Here is a 19,255-nt window from a genome sequence, read left to right as displayed (position 1 = left end):
CCGGGGAGCTCTGGGCCTCTCACCCGCTGCTAAATTCTCACACAGCCTCAGCGGGACCCTCAGAGCGTAAAGCAGCCCCAGCCCCGCCACGAACCACAGTGAGGCCCCAGTGCCCGCCAGACCAGCCCGCAGCCGCTCCCTCCAGCCCAGCGACGGGCTTAAGCCGGGAGCAGAGGCAGAAGGAGACGCCGCAGCAATCGCTGCTTCACCTAAGCCGTCACTGTCCGCCATCTTGCCGCTCCCGCTGGCGCCGGTAGTTGGGAGGGGAGAAGGGCAGGAAAGCGGGAGTCGGGAATCCTGGGATAGTGGCGGACCTAAAGTTGGCCTCCGTGAAAACTGATAGTCCCAGGGAACGGGGACGAAGATCTGAAAAGTGGAGGAGCGCCCCAGGACTGAGCTACCTATTCCTTCCGAGGGAGGGAAAGGGCTGATGGCGGCACCTATTCTGGAGGAACTGAACTGTGACCCCCGGAGTGAAGTGTTTTAGCCTCCAGACGAGTGAGGGTCGCCTTCCACCCCATTCCTAGGGTTGAAAAAGCCACCAACCGTTCCAGAGTCAGAGCAGCACTAAGCCCTTTGGGCTCGGCTGTCATGGAGAGCACTGATACTGGGAAAATCTACAGGAGTAGCGACAGCAATTTGGTCGGCTAGAGTTCGGGCGCCAATACCAATCGAAACACTCTCCCAACGTCCCATAGATGAATAGGGAAATGGCTGCAGCTCTGGCGCCAATACCAGTCGAAAACTCCCAACGTCCCCAAAATAAGTGGGGAAATGAGTGTAGCTCAGTGAGAAAGATATTAGATTTAAAATTAAAGTTAGCCGACTCCTTGGGCGCTGGGGCCCGGGGCCATCACCCCCGTCCGTAACTGACATGGCGCTCTCGCGGTCGGCGTTTCCGGGCGGGTCCTTCGGACGGCCCTCGCAGTGATTCCATCACTCGGCTTTCTTCCCAGCCTCCCTCGCGCCAGGGCCGGGCTGGGCCAGAGCAGCCCAAGATGGCCGACTTCGAGGATCGGGTGTCGGATGAGGAGAAGGTAAGGGGTTCGCCTCTCTCTGTTGTCTCTTCCCGGGACAGGGTAGGGAGGCCCGACCTGACTGCGGTGGGAACCCCGGCAGTGCCCCCAGGAGAAGGAAGCTTCTCGGTCTGTGCCGGCATACGCTCTCCGCAGTCGGGACGCTTCGCTGCCCTTTTAGGGGCTTTCCTCTGCCTCACGGTGGCCCCAGTTCCCCATTCCTCAACTCTCTTACTCCTGGGCCTGAGGCATAACCCAGTGGTCTTCCTGCGAGAGAAGAGACTTTCCGTTATTGAATTGTGACTGTGGACCCTTTTTGTATTTGAGAGAGGGCAATGATGATGTCGCGACGAATCAAGAAGCAATTATTTTACCGCCTTTAGCTGTTGGGGCTCACCCCATCCCCCCATTTTTAGATATGATTGGGGCTAGTTTAGGGCGAGTCACTTCCTGGTCAGGGTGGCCTCTTAACTTCCCTTTTGCTCCTCCTTCCTCAGGAAGTGATCTTGCTGTCACGACTCCTCGACAGGGAGAGGTCTCTAATATCTTGGCCACCTATCCTCCTACACCTCTTTTCCCACATACTACCGGCTAAACTAACTCGCGGTAATAAATGTGTAAGCCTCGGAGACATTGGCTTCAGAATCTGAACACGCTTTTCTCTGTAACATTCCTTTGGTTGTATGTATACGGCCCCCGCGGTGACTCTGTCCCTTGCGTCTTTTGACGATAATTTTTGAAAATCAGTTTTCGATTTTTTTTTTAACAAGATTAGCCAACGAATTCTTTCTTTTTTAACTCGAGAAAGGTTTTATGTCGCACATAAACTTAATGTTCACACATGCAAGTCTGGACAAAGCTTCCTGCCTTCTTTGGTGCTCCACTGTGATGTCTTTGATTATAGTTGAACTTGTCAGTGTGTAATTTGTATGCTTATTTCTTTAAAAGTGTCTTAAGAGAATATTCCACCTTAGGTGGAATAATTTTTTTCCTGACAACTGCAAACTTTTCATAACAGTTTGTCAGGCTTTTCAGTAAATAGGTTAAAGATTTTAGAACTTGTGAATATTACAATGATTTCACAACATAATTCGTATTAGGACAAGGAATTTCCCACAGTGACTCTTACAAAATGTACACCTCTGAATGGTCTGTAAATGTATCTGGGTTTTCTTGGACTGTTGATGATCCAAGAGTCCTTTGTATGGAATAACTTGATATATCATATACGCCATGCCATTTTGAAATGCTGAAGAAAGCGCTGAACATTCACAAGCCATTGAACAACACTTCAGAATTAGATTTCCTCTTACTTGGAAATCAGTTCTCATAAATGTAAGATTTAGCGGGGCAAGGGCATTTTATACTATATGTGAACTTAATGCTAGAGAGAAAACTGTTAATATAATAAAGTGTTTATTCTAAAGGCAAAAAGTTATAATTCAGATGAAGTTAAATTACAGTGAAAATCATGGGATAGCAAAGCATTTGTTAGCCCAACTGATGGTCCACTTAAGCAGAATTTCACTAGGAATTTAAGATGATAAACTTTGAAGTTTACCAGTGTTGGGTTTTTGTTTTTGACACAGGGTTAGAATGCCTTTTTAATTAAACTTGGAGGAAAAATACATACTTCAAAGTGTAAATTAAGATGTCTCTGGATATTAACAGTGTTGAAATTAGTGACATTAAAAAAATAGCCCTAATTTTATAGCAGCAGATGTGTGACCAGTTTTCTCTTATCTCCCAGCATACTTCTTTTGTAGTTTAATTTTAATAATGACATAGCAAGCAAAGCATAATTAGTAAGGTAAATCTACTGCCCAAAAAATGTTGATGAATTTTATATTCAGTAAACAGGTTTTAGATTAACTGCATTGTCTTCATTAGAGTAGATAAGAATAGCTGATATAAAAAAAAATCTCATATAATAAATCCATATGACTGAGATTACTGAAATTTTGTTAGATTCTTTATTCCTAGAGATGAACTGATATGCATTTCTCTATTGTGGATCAGTAGGTGAAAATAAAGGGTTTTGACGTCAAAGATTACTTCCATTTTCCTTCAACTTTATACTTGACCTCTTTTCCTCCAGGCCTTTTAACTGAATTCAAGAACTGAAAAAGTATTTTTCTGAAAAGACTTGTTGGTATGACTACCTTAGCATTCATAAACAAGATGCTTGTTGTACAAAACTTTCACAAGCAAGGCACTATTATAAAAAAGATATTTTCAGCCTTAGTTTGTATATTGATTCTTCCTTGAGGGTGCTGTAAAATTTTCATTTTTTTCTTTTATTAACTAAGATACCAACTGCATTTGATTTTATTTTTTGTAGCACACATGTGTCATGATGCCAAATATATTTTAATATTGCTTTTTATCTTTGTTATATTTTCTGAAAACAGTGAGCCCAAAGGTGAATTTGGTGGTGATGGCCTCTGATTTCCTTGCAAGTATTTCTGTAAAAGCTAGTAAAACCAACCATTATCATAACTAACTGCTGAAGTTTTTGTCACTTTATAAAGAGGAAGTTGGGTTTTTTAGCTTCTGCATCGTTACCTGAAATGGTCATGATGAGCTGCCTAAATAAAACAGGAAGTTGAAAGTGTAATAACTTGCAAAAATAAATACTTTTAGTTTTATCCTAGAGTTCAGTTTCTGAGAATGAGCTCTACTCATCTAGTACTTAGAGTCTTCAGTTACATGGTTCCAAATGCTTTACAAGACCAAAATGAAAAGATGCCATAATTAGGAAATTTGGGTATGAGATAAACTACTTGTTTGGATTCTTTGCACTGACTGTTTCCTTTATTTCATGATTCAGCATTTTAAACACATAAATGCACACAGAATTTTAGGGTTGAAAAAAGTGCCACTGGTACATTTTTTTCTTCAACCTAACAAGTGTAATGTTTGTGTACAGCTTCAAAAGTACCATAACTGAAAATTGGATCTCTATGCTTTAAGTTTAGATAATACCGTCTTTAAGACACTTCTTGAGAAATAGGTTTATCAAAATTATATAGGAGAGATGTGAAAAATGTTGTAAATAGATGATGAAATTTGAAGGCTTTGTTAGAGATCATGAAGATACTTTTAAAGTGGATTTCCTTGATTATGTGATACCTCCTTAATTTATTAGGTGAGTTATTACTCTTTAGAGTAAAGTAAACCCTAAAGCTTAATGGCCATGGCTGTTTTGTAACAAGTCATTCATTAGAATTAATACTACTGTTTTTAAATCTTCTGTTGGCTTTGCTGAGTAGTATTCATATAATCTGTTACAAAATCTTGGACAGGAGCACAAAGCCTAAGCAGGTACAAACTCAGGCGCCCATTTTTGGTGAAGAGTGTAGGTTTATTATATTTCTTCAAGAACATCTAGCTATTTTATTAGGACCAGCCTTAAAGCTAAGCAAAGCATTTGTCAAAAAATTCATACCCCATGTTAGTCTGATTCAGAAGCCATGCTTTTCTCACTATACTATTTTTAACATATCCATGAATGAAAAAAAATCAGAGTAATTCATTTAATGAATTATATTAGATTCATTGCCGGGGCAGATGCTGTCCCTGAAAAGGCTGAGCCCAGGTGTGGGAGGAGCGGCTGCCTCCTGGGCAAGGGCATGTGCGGAGACCCTGGGTGGAGCTTGGAACCCGGGTCCCTCAAGTCTGCCCTGCTGACTCTGTTGCACTCCTGTTCCTGGTGACCCTGGGAGCAGGCACCCCGCAATGAGAGCTTTGCGCTGAGCCCAGTGATGACAGCGGGGCCACAGTTTACCAAAATGTGGCAGGAGGCCCACACGAAGTTGGCGGGTGGGGGAGGTGTGTGTTCTGGGTCTTTGTTGCAGGACATAGCCTTTTCTAGTTGTGGCACAGAGGCTTAGTTTTCCTACAGCATGCGGGATCTTAGTTCCCCAACCAGGGATCAAACCTGAGTCCCCTGCGTTGGAAGGCAGATCCTTAACCACTGGACTACCAGGGAAGTCCCCTATTTAATGAACTATAAATGAGGTATTGTTGGGTAGTGGGAAAGAATAAGCCTCAGGATATTTGGTCTCTTCTTGCTGTGCTGTTAGCTGCTGCTAAGTCGCTTCAGTTGTGTCCGACTCTGTGCGACCCCATAGACGGCAGCCTACCAGGCTCCGCCGTCCCTGGGATTCTCCGGGCAAGAACACTGGAGTGGGTTGCCATTTCCTTCTCCAATGCAGGAAAGTGAAAGTGACGTCGCTCAGTCGTGTCCGACTCCTCCAGACCCCATGGACTGCAGCCCACCAGGCTCCTCCGTCCATGGGATTTTCCAGGCAAGAGTACTGGAGTGGGGTGCCATTGCCTTCTCCGTGCTGTTAGCTACCAATGTGATTTTGGAAAAATCACTTATCTCTGAGCCTTGAAAGTTTTCTTCTAAAATAGGTGGACCTCGAAAGTTTTCTTTTAATATAGGTAAGGGGAATTGGATCAAACTGACTGAACCAAGTTTAATGAACTTTTCAAACTCTTTAAATTAAAAAAAACAAAATCTGTTTTAAAAACTGAAATGTTAAAATGTTCCAGGAGTTTCTGTCATTATCTGCTTTGGCACATTTGCCCTGATAATGAAGCTGTGAAATCCTTGGTTACTGCAGGGATTTATCTAGTGCCTAGCAGAGCACCAGGTACATAGTATAGGCCCAAACTATTGGCATGAAAGACACCAATCAGTCACAGCTTCATTTGTTTTTGTATTTCCCCGGCTCATGCTCCCTCATTCCCTTTCCCCAATTATTTCTGGTAATCTGTAGATATTTCTTGTGTTCAGGAATATGTCCACACTATGGGTGCCTCTTTGGGCATACATAGTGCCTAAGCATCTACTGCAGTTACTCTGTCATGGTGCTCTGTCACGACACTGCTAAGAATCTTTGATCCCCCTGTGAGCATTTTCCTAGTAAATTCAATAAAATTTTGAAGCCTTAATGCATATCAAAATTAGCATCTATACAGTTGTCCCTAGGTATCTGGGGGAGTGGTTTCAGGGACACCCCCCCCCGACCCCAACGCATGCCAAAATCTTCGGATGTTCAAGTCCTTATATAAGAGGTAGTAAGGTTCAGATCAGATCAGATCAGAGCAATCGCTCAGTCGTGGCCGACTCCTTGCTACCCCATAAATCGCAGCACGCCAGGCCTCCCTATCCATCACCAACTCCCGGAGTTCACTCAGACTCAGGTTCATCGAGTCAGTGATGCCATCCAGCCATCTCATCCTCTGTCGTCCCCTTCTCCTCCTGCCCCCAATCCCTCCCAGCATCAAAGTCTTTTCCAATGAGTCAACTCTTCGCATGAGGTGGCCAAAGTACTGGAGTTTCAGCTTTAGCATCAGTCCTTCCAAAGAAATCCCAGGGCCAGTCTCCTTCAGAATGGACTGGTTGGATCTCCTTGCAGTCCAAGGGACTCTCAAGAGTCTTCTCCAACACCACAGTTCAAAAGCATCAATTCTTCGGTGCTCAGCCTTCTTCACAGTCCAACTCTCACATCCATACATGACCACAGGAAAAACCATAGCCTTGACTAGCCGGACCTTTGTTGGTAGTTCTCTGTTTCTGCACTCATGGATACAGAGGGCTGACTATGTATACCTTACAAAACTCCTAATAAAAGTTTTTCCTTCATAAGTCCTTTACTTTAGAGCTCAGAAAAACACATAGAATCAGGTGTCATTACTCTTGTCTGTCTCAAGTGCACGAATTCTTTCATCTTTTTGCAAAAAAAAAAAAAAAAAAAAAATTAAAGTCCTTATGTGGAGCAATTCCTGAAAGTAAAAACCTTGGACGGGGGAAACTAGTCATGATAATTTTTTGATAAGCCAGTTTTACTACTTGGGGATCTCTGAACTAGGTGATGATTTGAATACATACTTACTGTTATTTCCCCTTCTCCCTTTATCAGAACCTCCTGCGAACCTCTGCATTTCTGTTCTTTCCACCATTATTCTCGTTTAGTCACAAAGACTCAGAACGTTGTCATCATCTTTTTCACCCATAACCTCTTCTCTCATGTTCAGTTAGTATTTCAGTCTTGTAAATTCTTCTTCCTATCATTAGACTTTATTCTTCTATTTCCATGAGTCTTTTTAAAATTATTTTGAGTATATAGGAGCTATAATCAGATGCATAAAATTTAAATGGTAGAAAAGGACATGAGTAAAAAGTCCCCTCCCACCCACTTTCCAGCCACCAGGTTCCCCTGAGCGGCAGCCAATATTACCAGTTACTCTTTTCTATTTTATTTATTTATTTCAGTTTTATTTACCAGTGGTTAGGACTCTGTGCTTTCACTACTGTGGGCCCAGGTTCAATCCCTGGTCTGGGAACTAAGATCCTGCAAGTGTGTGGCACAGCCAAAAAAAAATTACTACCACATTTGCATAGTGCTCTTTTGAGCTTCTACAAATACATCACCAAGAATTCTAGTATTTAAAATGTGTTACAAAACCAAGGTGTCGAGAAACATAACTTTAAAAGTTTAAAGATCTTGAAAGTCCTCATGACAAGGCGGAGGGCACTGTCTTCTTCAGAACCTCAACATTATTGCCTACAGCAATAATGTTTCTTTCTAAAGCAAGATTTCTGGGTTCTTTTCAGACCAGCTGCATCAGAATTTGGAGGGATAAATTCTTGGGAATCTATTTTTAATAAGCTTCCCAATAATTGTGCAACTCCAGAGCTACTCTCCATATCTTAATCCTTTGCTGGTTAAATTCAGAAGCTTGATTCATCAGAATAGTAAGGACAAACTTTTATTAGCTAGGCTGATGAAACTAGTGTTTAAGAAGAGGGCAGCAACTAATTTAATAAATATAGGAGGGGCTAGATTATTTTTTCAAGTAGATCAAGTACATAAGAAATCAAATGACAGTTTTTTCAATTTAAGCATGGAGTCAAGCCAGGGAAGTTAACTATACAACCTAACATTTTAATGGCATTTTCTCCTATTGTAGGGATATATACCCAACACCCAAACCATGTCCGATCTTTGTGTAGGGCGCCTTCTGACTTTTAACTGCAGTGGACTTTCTCTTGACAGATTTTACGAGACTGGAAGGAAGCCCGTATGTATCAAATTTGGCATATCACAGTTTCTCCTGCAGTTGGAATCCCTGCTTAGTTAATGGCATTTCATTCTTTAGTTGCTCAGGCCAAAAAGTTTAGTGTCTTTGATTCCTGTAGGTCCATTAGCAAATCCTTTAGGCTATGCCTTCAAAACATACCTAGAACTTGACTGTTTTTTACCATACCCTAATTTCAACCACTCTGGAAGAAAAGTCAAAGTCGCTCAGTCGTGTCTGACTCTTTGTGACCCCATGGACTATACAGTCCGTGGAATTCTGCAGGCCAGAATACTGGAGCGGGTAGCCTTTCCCTTCTCCGGGCGATCTTCCCAACCCAAGGATCGAACCCAGGTCTCCCACATTGCAGGCAAATTCTTTACCAGCTGAGCCACAAAGGACACACTGTGATTTCCCAAATAGTTGATTTCACTGGCCTTGTCTCTAGTCTGCTTCTGCTTTTGTCTGTCTGTAGGCAGTCTGTCCTCAAGGAACCACTCAGGGTGATCTGGTTAAAAAAATATAAGGCAGAATGTGTCACTCTTCTGCTCAAAATCCTCCAGTTGCTTCCCATGTTCTTCAGAATGAAAGTTCTTACTCTGACTGCAAGTCCCTACGGATCTGCGGTTTTCTCTCTTTAGTGCTCACTTCTCTGACTTTATCTCTTACCTAGTCTCGTCTGGCCAAACACATCCTCACTTAATGCGTCTTTGCATTTGCTCTGTTCTTTGGAGTTCTCTTCCTTCTTTATTCCTCACTTCTTCAGATATTTCATCAAAAGCTACCTTCTTAGTGAAGCCCTCTGTGATCACTCTGTCCAGTTCCAATCTACCATTTCATATCCCCTTTCCCTGCTTTATAATTATTTCTTAGCATTTATTACTAGCAGCAGCAGCAGCAGCAGCAGCATACCATGTAGTTTAGTTGTTTAATCTTATCTGTTGTCTCTTTACCCACTAGAATGTAGCTCTGTAAGGACCATGTGCTGTTGAATCACCATTACCTAAAACAGTGCCTTCATAGTAGTCCTTCAAATATTTGGTGAATAAAGAAATGAATGTATCTTGCTTTGATAGTATCTTTCTTAATTTCACAGTTAACTAACTCTTAGAGGGCAGACTGATTTCCAAGTTTTGTGAAGCCATATTGAGGACTCCTGTATTTCCAGATTAATTTTTGTCAATGGAGCTTCCCACACAGAAGGCTTTGGCAGTTCTCCATTACCTACAGAATAAAACCAGATTTGATGTTAACATAATTGCTGCCATCTGACTCATCTTACTCTTCCTTTCTCTTTTATCATCCACAGATAAATCTGTTTCTGCCAAACTGACAAAACAATTTTTTCTCCTACCCTTTTTCATTCTTAACCAGTTTCCTTATTTGTAATAGCCTCTTTCTTTCTCCCCCTACTATTTAAAGCACTTTGTAGAGCATAGCTTAGATCCCGCCTTCCCCTTGTAGTTGTCTTTAACAAACCCAACCCATATCCATCTCCTTCTCAAATTCTGTGTTGTATAGTCTGTAATACTGACTTGGCAGTTTTGCTGCTTTGAATTATAATTATTTTTAAATGATTGACATCTTTGTTGAGGGCTATTGTTTGTATAAGTTGTTTTGCTAACACTGGTAAAATTTACAAAAATTGAAAAGCTAGGATGCTGACTATGTGCATATCTTACATTATTTGTGTCCACCATGAAGATGTGCACTTCATATTAGCTAAGGTAGTGGCTTTCAACTTTGACAGGACTTGAGAATCACCCAAAGAATCTTCAAAAAATTCCGGTGCCCAAGCTGTCCTCCAAATCTATTACGTCAGAAGGTCTGTGAGTGGAACCCAGGCATCAGTCATTTTAAAACTTCCCCAGGTGATTCTAATTGTATAGCTGTTGTTCACAACCAAGGATTAAGGCCAAAGGAAATTTGTTGGCTTACTTCTTTTGCCATTCTCCTTTTTGTCCAAGTGAATGAACAAATTGGTAAACATAAAGATTTGATAATATCTAGGCATTTGCTTAGGGAAAGAAAGTTAAGTATCTGCTATGTCTGTCTCATGTTACTTCATTGGATTCTTAAAATGCGTGCATGCTCAGTCACTTAAGTCGTGTCCGACCAACTTTGTGCGACCCCATGGACCACGGCCCACCAGGCTCCTCTGTCCGATGGGATTCTCCAGGCAAAGTAGTGCTAGATATATGAGCAGGTATTATACTCACAGATGAAGAAACTAAGACCCGAGTAATTAAGTGCTAAAGCCGGCATGTGAAACCATGTCTGACTCCCAGTGACTTTAAAAAAAAGAAAGTTGGTTAAAAAAAAGACACACTTTTAAGATAGAAATACACTAAAATACCAGGTGCACCGTCTCTTAAAGGGGAAATGCTTCTTGCTTCTGACTGCTTCAGTTTCCAAGCCAGTTTGGTGTCTCACTGCTGAACTCTACCTTTTTGGACTTCGTATTTGCATCATTGCTTTTTGGCGTGTGAAACTCAAGGCATTCAGTGTGAATTTCCCCATCATTTCTTAATTTGGTCCTATTGTATGAGTACAACAATACTCGTTGTATCTGGCCATTGTACTTGGAAATTTTTACCTATCTGCCCAGTCACCTCGGGTTGGGGGTTTTAACAGATTTAAGCTCCTCAGCAGCATGTTGCTTATGTGATTTTTGCACTTACCTTAATCTTTCTTCCTAACTCATTAGAATATTATATCTCAGACTTCTGTATTTCCTCAGTTATTGATCTAGACATTCAGGCGTATCCTCTAATTAAGGCAAGTAGAGTTCTTTCCCTCCTTTCATATATATATATCAATGCTGTTTTGGATTTTAGATAAGACAGTTTTTTTTAATCTTGACTAAGATTGGGCCAATTCTTTTTTTTTTTAAATGATGACTTAAGGCTTTATCACTTACACTGAACTTCTAAATGACCAATTAAGGTATATACTTGGAAATCTTTTTATTGACATCTTGGGTGTCATTTATTAGGAAAGTCCAGAATGAGGACTAAGGAATAAGGATATCCTTCTAATTTGGTGCATGGAAAAGTTGTAAATTAAAAGGGAATGGATGGGAAAGATAACTAGAAAATAGAATAGCTATTTTTTGGTTTTTAAATGTAAATTTTATGGTGAAGTACGTTTTACTTACACATTATACAGTGTAAAATTCAGTGCTGACTTCTGTTAAGGAAAACCAGTCTGACACTTGCTAGAATGATAAGAGGCCTTAATTTTATACTTTTGTATTAGGGGAGAGAGATTGAGATCAGCTCCAAATAAGCAAAGACCAATGGAGATTTATAGCCAACAAGCAATTGCATGGCTGGGGTGGAGCAGGGGGCATAAATGGAAAAGTACTAATAGGAGACATCGGGGTAGAAGGATTCCTGCTCACTGGCAGATCAAGGACTTACACATCAGAGGTTGGAGATGTAGAGCTTGATCAGATATCCAGAGTTGGGGAATTCTCTTTAAACTGACAGCAGGATTCTTGCTAAGACTGGGCTAGGCAGGCCATAGACAAGAGGGGGCAAGATAAAGGCCTAGTTGAGAAGAGGGCTCAGAGGAGCCTGACTAAAGTTTGGACAAGGAGGAGGTCTTTGGCACGCTTATGCGTGTTACATTATTACTTTAGTAAATCTTCAAGCAATTTTCCTTAGCGTTGGTAGAATTTTTTTTTATGAAATGTCTTTAAACGTGTCTGCCTTCCCTACCTGTTTGTCTACATACACCCAAACTTGTAATTGGTTACTACTAGAACAGTTTCTAAGAAATACTTGAAATGACTTTTTAAAGAGTAAGCATGGAACAAATTATTTGAAAATGTCATGATCTGTTTTTTATAATGTTGATTATAATTTAGACATAACTATCCTTTTAAACCTTAGCCTTTATGGATAATGATAAATCAAAATCAACTATATACGTCTAAAATTTTCTCTCTTTTTTGTTGGGGGGGTATGCCGCACAGCTTGTGAGATCTTAGTTGCCCAACCAGGGATCAATCCCATGCCCCTGATACTGAGAGCACAGAGTCCTAACCACTTGACTGCCAGGGAATTCCCCTAATTGCATTCTGAATCTTTGTAGTATCTCCAGATCTAAACTGGGAAGATAACATTTAGCTTATTTGGAATTTAGTGAAATCTTTATTCCACTTCCTGGAGATCACTGAAAATGTATTTTTTTCCCCTCAACTTACACCCCAAATTAAATTCTCACTAGCCTCTAGGGACTCTTAGCTAGCAGGGATTTTGTTTGATAAAGGCAGTGAAACTGGAATTCTGGAGCCAGTTTGATACTGAAATACATGGCATGTCAACAGCTTGGAACTTGCATCTATTAAATAATTGACCCAGTGAGTTTATTGTTGATACTCTGAAAACTTTAGAAACAGACCCAGAAAATGTACTACACCGAGGCAAGGTGTATTAAAGAAAAAAAACAAAAACAGATAACATCCTGGGGGAGAGAGGAATGAATAGGCAAAGCGCAGAGGGTTTTTTTTTTTTGTTACGTTTTGTTTTAAAGCACAGAGGTTTTTTAGGAAATACTCTGTATGATACTATAATGGTGGATACGTTGGTCCACATCCATAGAGTGTGCACCACAAAGAGTGAACCCTAATGTAGGCCTTGGGCTTTGGGTGATAATGATGTGTCAGTGTAGATTCATCAGTTGTAGCAAATGTGCCACTCTGGTGGGGATCTTAATAATGGGGAAGACGTGCACACGGGGGAGACAGTGTTGGGCTTCCTGGGGGCTCGGCCGATAAAGAGTCTCCCTGCAATGCAGGAGACCTGGGTTCCATCCCTGGGCTGGGAAGATCCCCCGGAGAAGGGAATAACAACCAATTCCAGTATTCTTGCCTGGAGAATTCCATGGACAGAGGAGCCTGGTGGGCTACAGTCCATGGGATTGGAAGAGTCGGGCAGGGTATGCTGGCGGGGAAAGGGAGACAAGGTATATGGGAAATCCCTGTATGTTCCTCTCAGTGTTGCTGTGAACCTGAAACTGCCCTTAGAAAAAACAGTCTTACAATCCAAAATAATAACAGCAGCAATGACATCCTAAATATCTTCAAATAGGAAAAACTCTCTTAAGAAATAACATTGAATTCTGTACAGATAGAACTTTCTTACTAGGATAAAAAAAGTAGTATCTCTTTCTGGAGGAGGAATGCAGCTACTTATCCTTCAATAGTTTTGAAACGTTGTAGAATAAAAATAAGTAAACATTTACGAAAGCACAATTTACTACTCTTTTTTGAAGTATAGTTAGTTGAGAACATGAGGAAACTTTGAAAGATGATCAAAGTAAACTTTGAAAGATCAGTTTAAAGGGAAGCAGAATGGTCACTTTGAAAAACTTTTGGTCAAGAAAAAGTTGTTTCTGTTTATCAATACTGATGAAGATTGTAGTGATGGGGAACATTAGATGAGTAGGACCCAAAGAACTTCTGAAAGAGAGAAATTATTTTCTCAGTAATTTGAAGGGTTTGTTCAGTTTGATAACTTAAAGCATAGTTGTCTTACTAGCAGTCTTGTCTAGCTGACGTTTACTGAGCATCCATGTTATATTTTAAATGTTTTGCCACAGTCTTGACATAGGCGCTGTGATAAATGTTCAAAAGTTTGGTAGAAGGAACAGGATTCTTGAGGCTTTAGTAATAGAGAAAATATCTTTGAAAGAAACAGATGGCCCAGCTTTAAAAAGTGGGACTGATTTAGACAGAGATGAAGAGAGAGAGAGGCACGAGGATGGTGTGAGTAAAGGCCCAGAAACAAAGTCATTAATACACTTAATAGACTAATGAAGGAGACAAAGGTTACTCGCTGGCAGTGATTTCATTCCTGAAGTATACAAAACTTGGGCAGTATAAACGGACCTCGGCTTTGTGGATAACTGGAATATGGATATTATCTAGTGAAAAATTTCTTCACTGCCTGTCTGGAATTACTTTCCCAACATTGACAGTTGTTAAATATTCAAGTTGAAATTCTTTTGTTAAGGAAATTATTTTAAAAGGTGGTTATGAATAGATGTAATGTTGAAATATTTGGGGTCTGTTATTAAAAAATTGTTTAGGGGAATTCCCCAGCAGTCCAGTGGTTAGGAGTCTGCTTTTACTGCTGAGGGTTTGGGTGCAATCCCTGGTCAGGGAACTAAGGTCCCACAAATTGTATGGCACACCCAAGGAAAAAAAAGATTAGTAAATTAAAAATGTGAGTTTTATAAAAATTTCATAAATTTATTTTTCTAATAATTTTCTAAAGTTTCTTACTAAAATTAAAACTAGCAGCTTCTGGGAAACAATAGGATATATTACCTTCTTGGTTTGATTGTTAAACTTCAGTACAAATATTAGCAATAAAAAAATGAAATTTTGAATCTTGCAAGGATTGAGTGTTTTGCTTTATTTGCCTTTTTGGAAAAGTAAGATGATAAGGAAAAGAGAAGAAACTGAAATATAAGAAAACTTTGATTGATACTTACAGACTTTAAATTCCCCCTGTTTGGGTTAGAAATACAATACAATGCATTCCATGGAATTAACATTATTATAATCTTTAAATATATAAAGGGATGGAATTGTATATGAGACTTGAGCTTCTCCCCCTTTAAAATACACACTTTATTGCAGATACTATCATATGAATGTTATGTACAGTGAAACTTACTTTATGAAACAAAGACTTTTTAAAAACTTGTATTTACTTATTTTTGTCTGTGCTGGGTCTTCGTTGCTGCATGGGCTTTTCTCTAGCTGTGGTGAGTGGGGGCTACTCTAGTTGTAGTGCACAGGCTTCTCATTGCCGCGGCTTCTCTTGTCACAGAGCACAGGCTCTATGCGCGTGGGCTCCAGTAGTTGCAGCACATGTGCTCAATACTTGCTGTTCCTGGGCTCTAGAACACAGGCTCAGTGGTTATGGTGCATAGGCTTAGTTGCTCCATGGCATGTGGGATCTTCCTGGGCCAGAGATCAAACCCATGTCCCCTGCATTGGCAGGCACATTCTTAACCACTGGACCCCAGGGAGGTCCCATCCCTCATCTGTATTGCAGCAAAAATATTTTTGCAATTACCAGCTGCTCTGCCATTTCTCTTTCTCCTTCTGCTTGTTCCCATGATTTTGTTTCTCTCTCTTAAATTTCATCTTGTTAGTTTTGACTCAGTTTTGAGACTGGATGATAAAATTTGGACTTTTAAAGTTGTTTATCATTCTATTTCTCTCTCCCAACTTTGTGACAACTGCAGCTTTCACATGCAAAGTTTTGTCTTAATTCTTGGTTTAAAGAAATTCTGAAAGGACTAGGCAAAGCCACGAGATCTCACTATATAAAGTCTCCTGAATTTTAATACCTGTATTAAAATTATAGTAGTATAGTATTGCATAGTATTGCAAATTATGTGTAGTATTGCAAATTATGTACTATAGTATTGCATAATATAGTCGATTGTCTAGTGCATTGCCACCCCTTTGTTAAGTATGTGACCTTGGACAAGGAACTTCTGAACCTGTTCCTTCATTTACAATGGAGATAATAGTCTCTTCTCTGCCTATTTTAACAAACTATTTTAAGATCAAAAGAGAGGTTATGAAAGAGTTTTGTAAACAATAAAATAGTATTCATTAATTTACATTCTTTGTGTGTCAGGTCTTAGTCCTAGGTGTACAGTAATGAACAAACAACAAATTTTTATGCTCTAAGCCAAGAGTTGGCAAATCTTGCCCATTAAGGCCTAGGGGAAAAAAAACCAAAAGAATATTTCATGATGTGAAAATTACATGAAATACAAATTGCAGTATCTAAAATAATGTTAGTTAACTCAGTAGGGGTAAACCTTTCACACTATAGATGTGTTTGTGTGTGTATGTGTGTATATACATATATATATCAAAAACATTCACATCGTACCCTGTAATTATTTTATAGCTATTTGTCAGTTGTACCTCAGTTAAAAAGTCTTATTGGAACATAGGCTCATTTAGTTTACAGTTGGGACAGAGATCATGTAGTCCACACCGCTCTGAAACATTTATTGTCTGGCCCTTTAGCACTTTGCAGACCTCTGCTGTACGTTCTTGGAATTCTTTTGGAGGTCTTGAGCAATAACCATATGTTCAGTGGTAAGTTCTTTGAAGGAATTTAAAGCAAGTAAAGGGGCAAGAATTATGAAGGGTGTGGAGGGTCCAGTAGGTAATTTATAGAAGTCAGGAAGTCAGAGAAGGGTACTTTAGTGGGTGATATTTGAATGAAGACAGAAGTGAACTCTGATAGAAAAGCATTTCTGGCAAAAGAAATAAAAACTGCAATAGCCCTAAGGTGGGAATATAGCTGTAGGTCTAGGAACTAAACAGTAGAAGAATGAGAGGGGGTGAGCCAATTGTAAATGAGACCCATGGAGCACACTTGAGATTTTACAGTGATTATATGAATGTATCATTACTACTTATGTTATATCTGTTCCTTCAAGGTGTTTTTATAGTATTGACATAAATAGTTTTTATAGTATTGACATTTATATATTGCCAGAACAGCTCAACACTTCAAAGCCATCTTCAAAGACTGTCAGATGTTTATCTAATACTGAGTATGGTCATCTCATGTAGGGGGATTGGTTCAAGGACCCCCATAGATCACAGAATACAAGAATGCTCAAGTTCTTTATGCGAAATGGTGTAGGATTTGTATATAACTTACATCCTGCCATATATTTTAAATCATCTCTAGATTACTTGTAATGTCTAATATAATATAAATACTATGTAAATAGTTACTAGTGTGTAGCAGATTCAAGCTTTGACTTTTGGAATTTTCTGGAATTTTTTTCCCCAAAATATTTTCAATCCTTATATGCTGAACCCACAGAGAGTTGACTGTAATCTGTCTTTTTTGCTAACTCCCAGAAATAAAAAAAAGGGAGTCGTTTACAGTGACAGTGGTAGGACCCACATGTTGGCATCTAATGAGAACTACATTTCTTTTAACTGCTCATTTAAAACTTCACCTTATCATAGTATATATATCTTCAAGTCTCCCCACTTTAGTTTAAAAATTAGGAGATGTTTTGTTTTCTTTAACTGGACATTTCTCCTGTTCTTGATATTCTCAGATAATTTTTTTAAATTATTTATTGTATAGGAAATGTTGGCATGCCCTTTTTGCTTTTTAAAAAATTATTTTTCATACAAATAATTTCTAGCATACGATTTTTTGAACATAGAAATGAGCTTAAAATTGGAAGAAAAAAAGCTTTTGTATGTAATACTACTATCAGAGGTGGTCTAAGTTAGAAGTTAGTAGCCATACATTTATGTAAATATATATACTTCAAAAAAAAGATAGGAAAGCAACATTTTGCAACCCTTTTCACTCAACAGCATGGTAAGTAATCAACTCATGTTATCAGCAGAACACTTCTCAAATGTTTTTGCTTTCAGAACTCATTTATACTCTTAGAAATCAAGTTGTTGTTCCCCCAGTGTTACTGAGATATAACTGACATACAGCACTAAAGTTTAAGGTGTACAGTGTATGATTTGACTCATATACATCATGAAATGATTATTATAGTAAGTTTTGTGAATATCCATCATCTGACAGATACAAAAGTAAAGAAATAGTTTTTTAAAAAGTTTGCCTATGATGAGAACTCTTAGGACCTATTCTCTTTAACAGCTTTCATATATTAAATACAGCAGTTAATTATATGTATTATCTTATACATTACATCCCTAGTACTTACTTATCTTGTTAACAGGAAATTTGTACCTTTTGACTATCTCTCCCCACGCCTAAATTCTTTTTCTGTGAGTTTTTGAAGTATAAATGACCTATAACACTATGTTAGTTCCTGTTATACAGCATAGTGATTTGATATTTCTATACATTTCCAAATAATTACCCCAGTAAGTCAGTTAAGGTGTGTGACAAAGATGCTACATAGTTATTGACTATTATTCCCCACACTGTACGTTTCATACCAGTCACTTAATTTATTTTGCAACTAAAGATTGTACCTCTTAATTTCCCTTACTTATTTCTTTCCTCCACACAAACCTCTCCCTTCTGGCAACTGCCTTTCTCTGTTTCCATTATTCTGATTGTTTTTTAGATTCCACATGTAAGTAAAATTATATAGTATTTGTCTTTTTATGACTTACTTCACTTAGCATAATACTCTCTATGTCCATTCATATTGCAAATGGCAGATTTTCATTCTTTTTTTTTTCCCAAGTAGTATATCATTTTGGCTTATGTCTTACATGTTTGTTCAGAGTACCAGAGCTTTTTAATGACTTGAGCATTTGCTTTGTGGCACTTAGTCCTGGTAATTTTTTTTTTTTAATTGAAGGATAATTGCTTTACAAAATTTTGTTGTCTTCTGTCAAACCTCAACATGAATCAGCTATAGGTATACATATGTCCCCTCCTTTTTGAACCTCCCTCCCATCTCCTGCCCCATCCCACCCCTCTAGGTTGATACAGAGCCCCTGTTTGAGTTTCCTGAGACATAGAGCAAATTCCCGTTGGCTATCTATTTTACATACGGTATGTAAGTTTCCATGTTACTGTCTCCATACATCTCACCCTCTCCTCCCCTCTCCCCATGTCCATAAGTCAAATATTCCATTGTGTTTATATGTGTACACACATACTCCACATCACTTCTTTATCCATTCATTTAGATTATTTCCATATCTTGGCTGTTGTAAATAATGCTGGAGCGAATATAGAGGTGCGTTTATCTTTTCCATTTAGTGTTTACGTAGAAATTGAGGGGGTTTTGGTTGTTTCTTTTGGGGGCGGGGGGGCGGGATTTGTATTTGACTGCACTATGTGGCATGTCAGATCTTACTTCCCTGACCAGGAATCAAACCCTGCCCCATGCAATGAAATTGAATTTTTATTTATGTGGCTTCTGAGTATTTTGTATATGTGCTCAGTCACTTTCAGTAGGGTCTGACTCTTTGCAACACCTGTAGTCCAGTGGGCTATGGACTGTAGCCTACTGGCTCATTTGTCCATGGGATTCTCCAGGTGAGAATACTGTAGTGGATTGCCATGCCTTCCTCCAGGGGATCTTCCCGACCCAAGGATCCAAGCTGCATCTGCCATGTCTCCTGCATTTCA

General features: G+C 39.4%; 2 protein-coding genes across 15 annotated transcripts in view; one reads left to right on the top strand and one right to left on the bottom strand.

The window, feature by feature from the left end:
• ST7L (suppression of tumorigenicity 7 like) overlaps positions 1-742 on the bottom strand; it is a 143,742-nt gene extending 143,000 nt beyond the window's left edge. For 5 of the 12 annotated variants that reach the window (XR_008715677.1, XM_055584729.1, XM_055584730.1 and 2 more), the window contains exon 1: positions 24-742. Coding sequence is in view for 6 of the 12 variants with exons in the window: in XM_055584729.1 (XP_055440704.1) it covers positions 24-231 (208 nt within the window). In the remaining 6 variants the exon portion in view is untranslated. The remainder of the gene's footprint in view (positions 1-23) is intronic. The other 7 variants (XM_055584735.1, XM_055584740.1, XM_055584733.1 and 4 more) reach the window with 6 other exon arrangements.
• A 120-nt stretch (positions 743-862) lies between these two features.
• The window catches only part of CAPZA1 (capping actin protein of muscle Z-line subunit alpha 1), a 42,860-nt gene continuing 24,467 nt past the window's right edge, over positions 863-19,255 (top strand). For all 3 annotated transcript variants that reach the window (XR_008715678.1, XM_055584744.1, XM_055584743.1), the window contains exon 1: positions 863-1,037. Coding sequence is in view for 2 of the 3 variants with exons in the window: in XM_055584744.1 (XP_055440719.1) it covers positions 999-1,037 (39 nt within the window). In the remaining variant the exon portion in view is untranslated. The remainder of the gene's footprint in view (positions 1,038-19,255) is intronic.

The sequence above is a fragment of the Bubalus kerabau genome, chromosome 6 (genome assembly GCF_029407905.1).
Source record: "Bubalus kerabau isolate K-KA32 ecotype Philippines breed swamp buffalo chromosome 6, PCC_UOA_SB_1v2, whole genome shotgun sequence".
Classification (NCBI taxonomy): Eukaryota; Metazoa; Chordata; class Mammalia; order Artiodactyla; family Bovidae; genus Bubalus; species Bubalus kerabau.
The sequence above is the reverse complement of the archived record's forward strand: the minus strand, read 5'-3'. Positions and strand labels throughout refer to the sequence as shown.